At 35.8% G+C, this 15,066-nt stretch overlaps 1 protein-coding gene across 3 annotated transcripts in view; it reads right to left on the bottom strand.

Moving 5' to 3' along the window:
- PTPN4 (protein tyrosine phosphatase non-receptor type 4) overlaps positions 1-15,066 on the bottom strand; it is a 114,802-nt gene that overhangs the window by 61,123 nt on the left and 38,613 nt on the right. For all 3 annotated transcript variants that reach the window (XR_001522772.3, XM_015634624.3, XM_015634625.2), the window contains exons 2-3: positions 9,055-9,209; positions 2,672-2,779 (exon numbers count right to left, since the gene is read on the bottom strand). Coding sequence is in view for 2 of the 3 variants with exons in the window: in XM_015634625.2 (XP_015490111.1) it covers positions 2,672-2,779; positions 9,055-9,209 (263 nt within the window). In the remaining variant the exon portion in view is untranslated. The remainder of the gene's footprint in view (positions 1-2,671; positions 2,780-9,054; positions 9,210-15,066) is intronic.

The following is a 15,066-nucleotide window of genomic DNA, read 5'->3' as shown; positions in this document are numbered from 1 at the left end:
TACTGATTCTGGAGACATCACCACTATCATCAACAACTGCTACTGCTCTTCTTTCCCCAACCTATCTTGTCCAGATACCTGTTTTACAGCAGTAATTCTACTTTGATTTGCTTCTATGATTGTGGCAGGAGCCTGAGAGATGTCAGAACGCAACTATGCTGTGTTTAACACCTGACATCTACTCTTTAAGAAGAACTACCTATGGTAGTGAAAAGCTGTAAGCAGGCTCATTTAGCCAACTCAGAAGTTAATTTGTTTAACTACTTCCAGTAGTTCTGACTCTGGATTTTGTGAGTCTGGCACACCCAGGGAGTGATCCCACTGGCTCAAATTGTCAGCCTGAGTCTCAGCACTGGTACAGCACTAACTGGATGCAGGAAGTCAGAGACTCAGCACTCAGCCTCCTGGATTAAGGACTAAGAATAATTTGACTGAACAGTGCCAAATCTTGATCTTTTACAGGAAAACACCACTGTGTACAGGCAGAGCTTTATAAAAATCAGTGTGGCAAATTTCAGATAAAAGTATGGATGCCTGGAAAGTTCTGCAAGTTGTTGAAACCACTGCCCATCAACAACCCTGCAGATGCTGTACACACCAACACAGCCCAGGTAACTCCTAAGTCTATCTTTGGTATAAATACTGTTCAATTCCTTGTGCTGCCTTGCAAGGCAAGTTCACAAGCTTCAGGAAATCGTTACATGGGCACAGTTCCTATGGAGTGACAGACACCTACCCCAGTACAGCATGCTCTCCCACACTTATCACATGGCTTTTTATTTTATTCAGGTGAGGGAGGAGGAAGCAAACACACATGTACCTGAGCTACCTGACACACACTGTGGATCTGAAGTTAGCCCTGTGTCATTTTATTAATGAGGAATACCAAATAATGATGACTAGTTCCACATGCTATATCCTTGTAGCAGTTAACTCAAGAGGAAGTAAAGAGACAGTTTGATACAGCATCAAAAGTATTTTGTTATCTAACAAAAAGAGCATCATACAAGATCATTTAATTTTATGACTAAATGTAAAAGTTTAAATAACACTCTAGCCAGGGATGTATATGAACTTTATATAAGAATCTTTCAAAATATGTTGAAAGATACTTGATTTTTACTTTGATATTAGTATTATAAAAAACCACAAGGGTTTTGCAATTCCTGAGACCCATATTTAAACACAATGCTAGAAGTTTCACACTCAATTAGCAGAATTCCCATTTCCTCATCATCTTTATTTGCTGCTGCATTAACTATATCTTAGCAATATTCTGCCGTGTTATTTCACAAATAACTAGAGTATTTGTCAACCCAATATGGTTTCCTTGTCCAAATGAACCAAGTGTAAACGTAAATGCTTATCAAAACCTAAAATTAGTCAAACCCATACATTCTTCAAGCTTGCATGACTAATATTGGTAATATTTCTTTTTAGCTCTGACACATTGTTTTCATGGCAACTAGACATGTGCTGAAGAGAGAAAATGTTTAGAAATTAAAAAAAAAATAGAAAAATCTTTAAACTATGTGCTTGTATCAAATACCTGTTAAGTCATTCTTTCAAACTAACCCTTTACCAGACCCTTGTATTACAGTGTTGTGCTAATCTGCTCCCAGACAGATAAATTAAAAGAGAGCTTAGAGGTCTACCCTTGGAAAGACCAGATAAATTTCTGAATGTTGTGTGAAGTACTGAGAGATATTCAACTAAATACTTCTTAAACAGAGCTGAGAAACAATTCAGCCTTCTGCTTGCCTATGTATTTTAAGCCTGAAACAAAGTTTAGATTAAAAATATTACAGAGACAGTCCACTAATGTCTTAACAGAACTGTTAACAAGAGAATGTGGCTGACTTCTGATGCAGAAGTTGGGAAGTTTTTACCCCATCACTGTAAAATAAATGCACATAAAATAAGAATTAGGTGAAGAACTGTCTTACAGGAATAATACTTAGAAAAAATTGCACTTTGTAAAATCAGTATTGACCATCTGATACTTATAAAAGAAAATATCCAAGAAGTTTTCTTTAGGCAATCAAGATCCCAGTAGGACACTGTAACTAGTGCAGTGATTGGAACATTTGCATCTCTCAGTTTTGACTTGTGATTTACAAAGTTTCAGTTGTGCAGAAATTCCTTTTTATTAAGGAACTATTAATGGACTATTGGTAAACACTAATTTCCAAGAAAGTCCCTTCTTTGTTCAGGTGATGAGCTTGTCAGATACTGGACTATACAAAGCACTATTTAAAGATCACCAGGTATCTGGGCTAGAAAAAGAAGCTCCATACATGACCATCTAAAGCCCCCTCATTATTCTGCATGTCCTAATTACAAAAACAACCAAAAAACAAATTTAAAACATATTCACTATTTTTGACAATGCTAATGCAATCTAGTAAACAGATACAATAAAACAACCAATATACTTTTAAGATATTACTTCATAAGCACAGAACTCAGTATTTTACTCCAAATCTGTGACTATTAACATATCATTTTATCATTACTACAAGATGATACAGAGCCTCGCAAATGACACAGTTGGGGAAGATGGCACAATCTTGCAATGGCTTCTATTTACCTCTCTTTAAATAACACAAAGTACAGTGATGAACATGATTATGAGTTTTAAAACTGTACTTATAAAACAGAGTCAACTTACAGGGTTATCAGTAGATTCATCAGCCAACTGTAAACCAAAGTAATCTCTCTCTGTCAAATCGAGATGCTTGAAGACTACGTCCAATAGAACTTGGCCCTGATCATGTTTCTGCAGAGAACAAATACAGACCTTTCCTTTAATCAAGAAATATATATAACTGGACACACAGATTTCAGGCAGGTAGAACACATAAATTCTTTCAGATGTGCTTTAGCAGCACCATTTTAAATATCACAAAGTGTATCCCAGCAGAACTATTTTTAAACGAGCTTCATCTCTTTTTGAAACATATGTAAGGAAATAATTTTTCTTCACTGTCATTTTCTGACAGTAAGAACTTCTCACTTCTCAGCTAGCTACATGAAAGGCTGAAAGCCTTTCATTAGCCAAATTTGATATATAAAAGGAGCATAGAAAAGGAAAAAATGTTCAGGAATTAATAAAGAACTCAGTGCAAACAAGAATCTTGTTTGGATCACTGAATTCAAATGTACAGGTCTTTACAAATTATCCTTCCGTATCAGAAAATCTATTTCTGACTTTAAATGAACCAGCATATTGAAAATGTTTCCCAAGTTTAATGGCAGAGACAGCTGACACAGCCAAATATCTAACCAAGACGTGTCATTTACATACGTTCTAAGATAGCACTTCACACTAAATGAATTAATTCAAAGTAACAGCGTAACAGTAACACTTCTTTTCAGAGTCAAGTGAACAAACTTGATTTCTACTACAGGGACAAATGTTACCCACAAAATGATATAAAAAGATATAAAAAGAATCAGTAGTTGTTAGTACCTAGCAATTTTTTGCCTAACCTGAAAATACTGCCAACATAGTAACTGAAACACTGAGTGTGTCATGACAGGACTCAATAAATACATTTGGTGAAACCTGAAAGGAGTTTCCCAAAGAAGTTAAAAGTGTCATAGCGCCTTGAAATACAAAAGACAAGCAAAATTCTGCAAGAACTGTCAAATAAGAAGAAATATGAAAGAGATGATTGATACATTTTCCACCTAGATTTTCTACTTTTCTGTCATCAAGCACAGAAGCTTCTAATAATCTTCTTGGTGCCAAGTATTATCACAGCTACAGTGGATTTGATACATCTTGCCTTGTTTACTGTGGGCAGTAAGATATTTTAGTGCTTTAAAACAATAAAAAACCCTGCTACTCTGCTCCCAAAGGACCCCACTTTGCACAGAGATTATGTAACAGTTTACCTTCATAGCTGCTAAAATGGAAGCATGTAACTGAAAGATCAAGATAAGGTTGCAAGAATTTCATTAATACCCATACAAGAGAAAAATCTACCTTCAGACATCCGTTAACATCTAAGAGAATCCTGTCTACACTAACTTTTTTTGTTCAGATGAAATTACACTAAAGTTGAATAAACTGCCTGAAGCAGTTATTTGAGCCTAAAAACTCCAAGAAGCATGATATTTCATAATAATAAAAAAGTAGAGAATAATTATCCACAAATTATGTTTGAAATAATCCCAGGAGGACAATCATACCCATAACTCTGCATATATCTTTAAGTTGAAATTACATAAGGTATATATTTCAGATCCCATATAAATCTGGCTAAATTGAAGTGACCTAAGAATTCTTGTAATTACTTTGCAGAAGACCTTATTTATTTTTTTAAACAGTTCAGAGAAAATTTCTTACAAAATGTAGGAGCACCATTGTTAACAAGTCCACCACTGAAAAATTTACTTTACAAATTAGTAAAAACAAGCAAAGAAAAACACAGATGTTAACACAATAAATGTGCCACATCATAAATGCATAAGGCATTTTTATATACAATCCAAATATAGTCTCTTTAATTTCTACTAAATTAGGAGTTTCTGTTATATTTTGAAATAAACCAATAATCAGTACAGTTTTTACAGCAAATAAAGCTAATTTTAAAATTACACAGCAACACTAATTGCCTCTTGGCATTTTTCCCACGTAGATTTAAATAAGAACACAAACTAAGAACATATAACAGTAACTATCAGAAAATGGGAGATGTCTGGAACCTAAGTTTAGCCTTGCAATTACCACAGCTGACATGTTATTTCCTCTAACAACATGTAGATACCATCTCTGTAGCTTTGTTCCAATCCAATCCTGCCAATGTACACTGTTTCTTAAATACCTGAATAGATGTTTCCTAATGAAAAAGCTTAGATACTGGCTGATCAGTTTGAATTAAGAAATACAGAACATCATTCCACAACCGCAAGGAAGGTATTTTTCCTGCAATTGAGCAGCAAATTTGGTAAGACACGACAGGTTTCAACATGAAGCATTTGTTTGGATCACAATGTTTTACTCAATGCAAAATAGAGACAAGCATCTAGCAAAACCAGACCTCAGCTTAACCCATCTGTGATATTTATGTAACGATGTTGCAGCTTGCCAAAGCAGGTGAAGGTCACAATTCTGCTTGTTGAGAAAGATCCAAAATATTTGTAATACTATCATAACATCGAATAGCTGCTCAAAATTATTAAAAATATGATAGCAAGTTTAAATATCTGATTTTTTTTTAATAAAAAAGTATATTTTTTTTTATAAAAAAGCAAACCAAATAAATGTAGATGAGCATAAAACGAAACTTGTTTTGTTGCTACAGATACAAGTTAAATATTATTTCCTCATAAAACAAGAAATAATAAAAGTATGTATGGAAAATGGGAACTATCTAAGACAAAACCACAGGAGTTAGACACAAAAGCGTCCATTGTTCTTCTGAATTGAAAAATTAGAGGGTTATATGTACTTATTAGTCATTGCTGGAGGCAAAATATCTCACAGATTTTGGCCTTTTAGGACAAATTTGACATAAATACTAGACATCAATATGTTAACTGTACTTTATGAACTATTTATCATCAAGTACCACCAGATATATGCCAATTCATTTTTAATTGCAAAATGATTGTCACTTGTTCATAAACACTACGTGTGAAAATTTAGGCACACATTTGCAATTACACAGATTTTATGCCTACTTACCAACTACCAACCTCTTCTCAGGCTGCATTTCTGACATTCTGGTTTTGCTGCTGCCAACACTACTGGCTGCACACACAGCAAACACCATGAGACATTGCAGCTGTGTCAGCTCAAAAAACTTTGGACTTCTGATGACAGAGGAAGGGGATGACAGGTTCTGGGCTTTCCTGGAGCAGGTCACAGCTTGGCTACTCACATGTTTGGGGGAAGCTCTGGTATGTTTGGTTTTTTTTTGTTTGTGCATTTGGTTTGTTCTTTTCTTGTTTGGTTTGAGTTATTTTACAGGTTTTTAGATTTTATTTCCAGTAGAGTGTAAATTCATTAAGTCTGAAGAGAGTCCTGGGATAGTAAAGGCTCTAAATTGAAACATTTGTCCATGATCATTAACCTTGCCCACAACCCACCACATCTACCTTGACTTAGTTGTCCCTCAAGTTTAGTGTTATTCCTGTATCTATCTACTGGCTTTCAGGGAATATAAATAAGCCAGCCTGCATGGAAAATACATAATTTTAGGTATTTAAATAACTAATTAAAACAAATTAAAATAATTTGATCTCGAAGAAACAGTTTTACGGTAACACAAATCATCCTGATCACGCTGTTTATTCAAGTCAGCCTCCTTTCCTCCAGCTACGTGTTCTACTGAAGTCTGCTTTTCAGGATTGAAGGAAGAAGATTTCTTCATTTGGTAAGCAGAGCATTTTTGAGAAATGGTTTGTACTCCTCAAACACATGCACAGGCTAATTCCAACTGATTTTTCTGCCTGGAACCAATGCAGCCTTTCTCTGGCTACAATCCATGGGGATTATCTGGTTTGATTTGTTATGTTCTCTACAAGGTAAGGCTTAGCACAAAGATGCCTTTTTTGCAGATCAATGGAAAAGACTGGTTGAAATCTGAACTTAGAACATCACATAAATTATCAAGAGACACTCTGTGATCAGCAGTTTGCTGTTGGAGAAGAAATAGCATTTGAGTACATTTGTATTAACACACCAGTACATCTTCCAAATGATATCATTAGCATACAGAATACCTATAGCAATCACCAGGAGAAAAAAAAAAGGTGCTAATTTATTTGATGTTATCTTTGTTCTTCCTATTTTGAAAACAATTCCATAAATATTTATGCCTAAGTCAAGTGTCAACCACAATAAAGTAAAACAAAACTATAAAACCTGAGAACCTGTACAGCATGTAGGTTACATTTGCTACGAATTAATACTTTATTATTCCCTGTTTGTGAAAAATCAGATTGAGGCTAAGACATGAGATCAAGATGTTCAGCACCAAGGAACTTTTTATTCCCAGGACTCAGTTTTAATAGACAAACTTGCAGGCTGATCTGTATAAGCAGTAAAGCATGATCCATGCAACTAAAATATTTAGTACACTAAGGAGGTGGTAAGAACATATTACATAATTTTTTCTTGGGAGAGACAGAAGAGACATTTGAGGATATATAGCTGGTGATTCTGCTTTTCTGAGACACTAGTGTCCTCTAAAAACATACAGCTTTTGAACACCTAGATCAAAAAGAAGCACATCTCCCATACCTACAGCCCAACAACTACTCCTTATTTTTCCTAATTCTTACTTTCTTCATAAGAAAAATCCTCAAGACAGATACCTTAATGGAGAACTCATGCACCTGAAAGCAAAGATGACAACATTTGCAATTTCTTATGCACTTCTAATGCTTTACATCCAACGACATTTTGCACATATTGCTTTTTGGCAGGCAGTATAGACTGGGAAACTGTTAGCAAAGATGAAAAGTTAAGCAACACAGAAAAGGGGAAAGAATATAGAAAAAAATATCCCAGAAGGGAAAGGAGGCTTAATGTTAATAAATTAAAGTCTTTAAAAATCTGTCCCTCAGCTTCATCACCCAAAATTCCCACACTTTACTACTCAGAAGTCTGGAAAAATTAAGTATTTTTTGAATGAACTACAAAAATGCCTCAAGAGAATATCCTAATCCTTTCCATCTTGACTGACATATCGAAAACAAATAACCACCATATCTGCCTCTGAACCTTAAGCCTCTGGATGTTGGATCCTTACAAGTTTTTGCCAGATAAGAGATTTCACTTCTGATCAGCAGCTGCAGGCTCTAACCACTGATTATAGAACAGAAAAAATGCAATCCCTCTCACAAATCTTCTCTGAAACATTCAAATATGTCAATATTCTTGCTGATCACTGGCTATCAGAATTCAATGTAATTACTAAACATTAGAACTTTTTTAAATGCTCTGAATTAGATTTGTCCACACAGATTTGACAATTACTTCACTTTCTCCCTCACTTCCACATGAAGTCCCACAGCCTTATTTGATACTCCTACACTCCATTTGCTGAAGTTCAATTTACTTTTGAAAAATTTCAATTACAGCACCTGTTAACTTTCACCATCACATTATTCAACCTTTGTCCATATAACTCATCAATTCTATAGCTTTTAAAGTAAAAGCAGAGTTCTACGACCAAAGGAAAACCTACAGCTTCTTTCCTGTTGAGTTCTGGTTCTTCTCACACACAGATGATTTTAAATACTTTAATCATTTCTTGTGAGGTCCTTGCCTATTTTTCATGGGTTTTTTTTCCTCTGAAAGCTCTGAAGCTGAAAGAACGGGTTGCATTGGTGTAACATATACACAACAACCATTAACATTTTCATTAGAAAATGAGATGGATAGCTTATTTTAAATTCCAGGTTCATGTGTAAAAGCTGTTAATTTTTTTCCATTAACAGTCTCAGTATTCAGCAATCAGCTTTCTGTTTTCCTTCCTGTCATTCTCATTAGTGGTAGAAGGTGGTATGCTTAAGTGAGGGAAATCACAGAAAAAGAGTATTATCTGAGAAATGTAAAGAGCAGGGAGGTACTCTAAGATGGCAGCTGGGACCAAGTGTGCCCATACAAGTAATTGAACACAGTCACCTACACAGCTAGGGGAAGAGTTCCTACTCCACCATACTCCTGCTCAAAATATAGAAACCAGAAAGCAGCAGAACAAAAGCTTCATTTAATTCAACAGTAAAACTACCCTCCATTTCCACTGGATAACTTTAATCCATGAAGAGAATTACTAGAAATAAATTATGCTTCATACATTGGATTTTGAAATGAAGATGTGTTAGTACTACAGAGGATGCCAGAATGACTAAGTTCCCTGTAACACTGTGCACATGTATAAGCATGCCTGCCTGAACACAACTTCCCCTTTTATTCTCTACTTAACACTGTTTGAAAGTCAAACTCCAGCCATACAAATGCAGTAAAGGAAAGCAAGCTCAGGACATTGATCTGCAATATGTCAGATATTGATCTGCAATGAGCCCATTACTTACATTAACTCTGAAAGCTTGTACAGTGTTATCCAGGAGAAAAATGTTGCAGACCACCTCTGTATGCTGCCTGTCTCGTGCCAGCTCAGATGCTCGTACATTGTAGGTTCTGCCAGCAGGCAATCGGAAACGTGCGGTCATTACTGTCCACACAGGGTCTACAGGCAAAACAAACAGAAAATTTTTAAAAAGAGCCAAAAAATGCAAATGCAAGAATGTATTTCTTCAAGGAAAGGTGAAAACACAGCAATTCATTATTTAAAAATTCCATTACAGACAAAAGAAAACTGAATTTTAAATTCACAGTAGCCAATAACAAAACAATGTCTTACATGTTACAACACAACCTTATACCGAAATACTCAGTCCTTTACTTTCTGCCCATTGTCCACACCCTCCCTATTTTAAGGTTGTTTTGTGGGTTTGCTGTTTTCTCATTGGGGTTTTTTGTTTGTTTTCAAAGATTCACAACATTTTCAATTCACAAAGCATCGTAATTGCTGGGCATCATGGCTACCAGTTTCCTGATATTTGATGCAAATAATAACCAATTTCAGTGCAAAACAGCAAAAAAAAAAGAAAATAACAAAACAAGCTTTATAGCAAAAAAGAAAACAGCAAATACACAGCACTTTGATGCATTATTTTGCAAGGCCTCTGCATTCACTGTAAAATCATAAAACATGAGATTGCACAGTGGTAACAAAAACATTAGCATTATTTCCCCCCCTTGTTTTTAAATTATAACATGAATAGTTCAATGTTTGTCAAACTACTGAATTTTCTGTCTATGTCAATTTGATTGGATTTACACATTTAGTTTGGGAGCACAAACAATTCTCATCCTCTCAATAAGCAACTATGACCATCACAAGTCTATGCCCTATGCTGAGAGCCAATAAATAAAATGCAAGAATTGACTTTCACTTTTTAAATCTAAGATCCTGATGATTGTCATCCAGCCCCAGTCTAGCAAAGTCCTTATGTGCCCACCTGAAGCTATCAGCTTTATCCAATGATACCAGATACTTTCTCAAGTGCCTCAGAGGATCAAGGCCTGTGATTCACGTAATTACATACTCAGCAAACTATTTCTACATCCTCTGACAAGGGCGTAAGCAAACAGAAAGTTTCGTAAGTTAAGTAGAGAATATATTGAGACATAAAATTAAAATACCCTAAGAGCAATAAAAGAACACAGGTATATTCAAAACCAAATATAAAATTATTGATTTTCCTTATCTTGCACAAGATTACAAAATCTTCAAACACATCTACACATGAGCTTCACATTTGAGGAGGGAGGTGGGAGCATATGATGATACAAAAAAGGAGAATTTAGCAGAGGACAGCAAACATTCCAGCAGTGATTAGAAAGCTTGCATGGATCATAGGTGGTTCCTGTGCTCCAATATAGATAAATGAAGAGGGAGGGGTAAGAAATGAAAGATCAATCCCTCCTAAATAGTTGGTAACTTAGATACATAGGCTCTCATGGGAAAGTGTAAGACCAAGAACCTAGCTGGGACTTTGCAGTTCAATCATCTTTCTACAGCCTGCAGACAACCTCCTGAGCATCTACCCTAGAAATCCCTGAGGTATTTTGCTTTTCCAGATCACATCTTCAGCTCTTTAAGTATGACCACACACCTAAGACATAAAAAAATCTGCTTGATGATCATCCATCCTTGCAAAATGCTCCAGTTCTGACTTACCCAGCATTTTCAGGTTAACAAGTACTTGCTTCCTCACCAGACAGCTTTTTTATTTTGGCTACTCAGTCACTGGCTTCAGAACTGAAATGTTATATTCATGTAGAACTACAGCAAGTTTATTTTTGTTTTCCTAAACCAACGTGACAAGCTGAATGATACAGACACCAGATAAAGCCACCAGCTGCTAAATTTATAAGTGTCTTAATAACAAATTTATGAAAAATGGTGTTGCAAACATTAAAACTCTCAAGTAAAGCCTAAAAACAAAGTCCATCTGACAACTCCTCTTGGAGAGGCTGCTTCTGCTATACGTTCTACAGATCTCAAAAATAAAAAGCAGGAGAAAACCTTTAAACACTGAAGAGGTATTGAATCTCCATACCAATGATCCAAGCCAATCACATAACATTTCATAAACAGTGTTTTGACACATAGACACAATCTAAAAGCCTTACTAGTCATAATGGCATAAAAGTTGGCATTGTCAGTGCAGCTACACAACTGGTAACTATAGCCAAAATTTTAGGTCCGTATTTGCTGCTGAGCTGAAAATAAGGTTTCAGAAAAGACCACAATTTCATTAAAACCAGTTTCTCCATACCACAGAAACAACCCCTTGACAGGTGTATTATACAAGGATTTGAAAAAGTAACAAATCAACCAAGAAACAGTGAGTGTAATCTTCATCATATACACAATCACTAGTGCACAAAGGACTGTTCAACTTTCAAACAAGTACTGCAGTCATCACAAATCCATTTGGTAGTGAGCTAGGAGAGTCTAACTCAACAATAAACAGTTTTGCAGCAGAGAAAACTAGGTTTTAGACACAGCAATGAATCTGTTAGGGTGAGCAAAGAGAGAATCACCCCCTAGTGACCCTCAAGATCCTTTAACACCATGAAACCATTCACTCTATCCCTTCAACAGACCCAACCTGTAGATCTATCAAGGTTCTTGCTGTAACAGAGATCTTCTTTGCTCTAGCCAAACAAAAATCATTGCATAGTTACAGACAACAACTGTATTTTTCTCAATGTACATAAATGAAATAATCAAATTCAAGAAAGAAGGCACTGTTTTTATGAATTTGCTATGGAAACAAGAGCAGCTATATTGGGCCAGAACAACAGTTCATGTAGCTCACAGACTGGAAGGACAACGCCTTCTCCACTCTTTTTAAGGAAGAAAGAAACAAATAGGACACACACTCTTCTCATTCTGTTCCATAGTCTGGGGTTTAGCATCTTCCTTGTGAGAAGCTCATAGTCCCACCATGCTGGACATCAGTAATTCATGAATGTTCTCTTCAAAGACTTAAGAAAATATGTTTTGTACTTTCAGATTATGCAATGAAACATTATATTTCATGTCCCACATAAAATACACAGTAGTTGGAAGCACCATCTCATAGCAGACAAGTTTCTTGCATGAAACTAAGAGGTTTTTGCAACTACAGAAGACAGTTTTACAAGTATAACGACTGAAATCCTGAAATGCATCTACATAATGGAAATAAAACAGCTGTCAGAGTAATAGAGAAGAAGATGAGAAAAGACTGTCTTCTGCAAGCCACATTCAAAGTTACTCTTTCCCTCTAAGTCAGCAAAGAAACTATGGAAGTACATAGAGAATTTGTTAAAACATCTTCACATGCACGTTCAAAAATACTCCTCTTTCCAAGATCTGCCAGAGTTATTACATGGAACTGCTTTGTGGCCAATCATGTGCACACAACCCATATTTAAACCTCTATCAGCACATGTACACCTAACAAAAAGGACGCAGTTGTTAAGCACAGATAGACCCTGCAATTACTGGTTTTACTGACACACTTGTTTTATAACATAATTGGCACCAAACCATACCCATATCATCTTTGCTACTTCTTTCTTCCAGAAATACATGCACCAAGAATACAGATAGTCTCCCAAACATATATTGCTATTCTTGCTATATATTTTGACAACTTACTAATAGTGAGATTGCTAGCTATTGCTTCTAAGGTTACGAAATTACAGCTGATTTTCAACAATACTTCAAACAAGTATTTCTATATAAAATGAGAAAATCTGATAGAAATTCAGCTACATTCATTGCATACTTCTGCAATAAAAACATTACAGCTAACATTAGTATGGAACAGAGGACTGCTTTAAGATCCAAAGTAAAATCTGCATCCCTAAAAAAAATAACAATAAAAACAAAAGCTGAGACTTAACCAAAAAAACAGTTTGAGAACAACTGGCATAAACAGTAGGTTAACTTAAGCAAGGTACTTCTGTGTGTGCATATCCATGTCATGGGCAGTGCCACAGTCACTTAATGCTAAAATATTTTTATACATGCACATTGATCATTTAAACTGGACTTAATCTTCACATATGATGAAGGTTTTCTGCTTATAATTTTTCAGTGTCTTCTGCTAAGCATGTAATATGGTATCACACATGGTAATTAGGTATGTGAACTAACAATCTAAAGAACATGCTGCTACAGCAACCGGAGGACAGACCTCGTGCAAAGTAACTCCACTTACCTCTCAGGTCTGTGGAGGGAGTAAGTTGTACATTTCCTGCCTGAGCTCAGGTTTCAAGTGGTGAAGCAATTCCAGGGAGTGTTCCCTATCAAAGGGCAGAACATTCCTGCAATACTGGCTTGGTTAGGGCACTAAAGAGCATACAGAAGCTTCACAAGTGAATTTTCAGCATCCTTTACTCTTTTATGTAAATATATGGAGTATAACAACAATTTGCTTTGGTTTACAATAAACTAACTGATTTTAAGCAGCTTAATAAATAAGCAGTTGGTTAAGCAGTTGATTAACTGAAATTTAATTTATCTAAGAGTGCAGCCAATTTGCTGACTTGATGAGAACTTTCTTTAGAAGAACTCTTGATGTAATGCACAGAAAAACAACTACCTTAACACATTACTGTATGCACATGTGCATGCAAGAACATGAGAAATTTAATTTTTCATGGCTCATCTTAAGCAGCTAAAGAAGCTCACGCATTGCCAGATTTCCATTTGTTTAGGAGCTTGTATTTTAGCAACCCAGAAGGCACAGATTTGCACTGTGGCCCACCTGCTAATTTGGGTCCAACACAGTACATGAATTTCCTACAAGAAGTAGAAAAGTAGGTCAGACTCATAGAAGACCCACATCCTTATAACATGATGCAGCTTGAATATATTAAGTAACATGCAGACCCCATTGTTACTAGAATTATCCAGACAACCTAATTATATACATATAAAAATTTATAAGTAAAAAGCCAATTTTGAAGGTTTAAACAAAATAATACAACATAATAATACAACATATTGCCATTCAGACAAACACTAGATAGAGGTATACCTAGAGCCCATCTTCACACAGGTTTATTGAAAACACATTAGTAACACTACATTGAATGTTGCAATCCAGACTAGTTTGAAAACACTAAACATTAGCTGGTTGTGCACTTCTCTGAGGAAATTCCACATTAAGTCCAAAGAAAAGGTTCAAATATTTTATCTTTCAAAAATTTGTTTTGAAAGCTCTCAGCAATTCTGGTGCTGTACACAGCTTCAGGACATTGCTTATAAATAAAAGCAGAGCAGAAATGAATTTTCATTTCAGTGAATCGACCCATGCACTACAATCCTGAAATCATTCCAATGAGAGTTGGACTTGATGACCTTTGTGGGTCCCTCCCAGCTCAGGATATTCTGATTCCTTCCTGCTTTATGCTCACCAAATAATGGAAAGTATCTATCATTCATTAAAGCTGATATTTGATACCTAGAACCCCAAAACTCAACACCTAGAACCCCAAAAAGCTGATCATAGAAACACAAAACCTGATACCTAGAACCCCGAAACTCGACACCTAGAACTGAACTCCGAAACTCGACACCCAGAACCCCAAAAAGCTGAACATGATACCTAGAACCCCAAAACATGATACCTAGAACCCTGAAACTCAACATCCAGAACCCCAAAAAGCTGAACCAAAACTTGACACCTAGAACTCCAAAAACCTCATACATAGAACCCCAAAGCTCGAGACCTAGACCCAAACCCCGAAACTCGACACCTCTAGAACCCCGAAACATGATACCTAGAATCCCGAAACCTGAAACCTAGAACCCAAAAGCTCAACGCCTAGTACCATTTCTGTACTGAATAGCCTCATATTAGAAAATAATTACTTGTCTCCTTCATATTGGTTGGATTCAGTGACAGTGGATAGAAGTCCCAGTTTTTAAATTTTGCCTTTTCTTCAGGCTTGACACAGGACAGAGTTTTGTATCA

Source organism: Parus major, chromosome 7 (genome assembly GCF_001522545.3).
Source record: "Parus major isolate Abel chromosome 7, Parus_major1.1, whole genome shotgun sequence".
Classification (NCBI taxonomy): domain Eukaryota; kingdom Metazoa; phylum Chordata; class Aves; order Passeriformes; family Paridae; genus Parus; species Parus major.
This window is presented reverse-complemented; position numbering and strand designations above follow the sequence as displayed.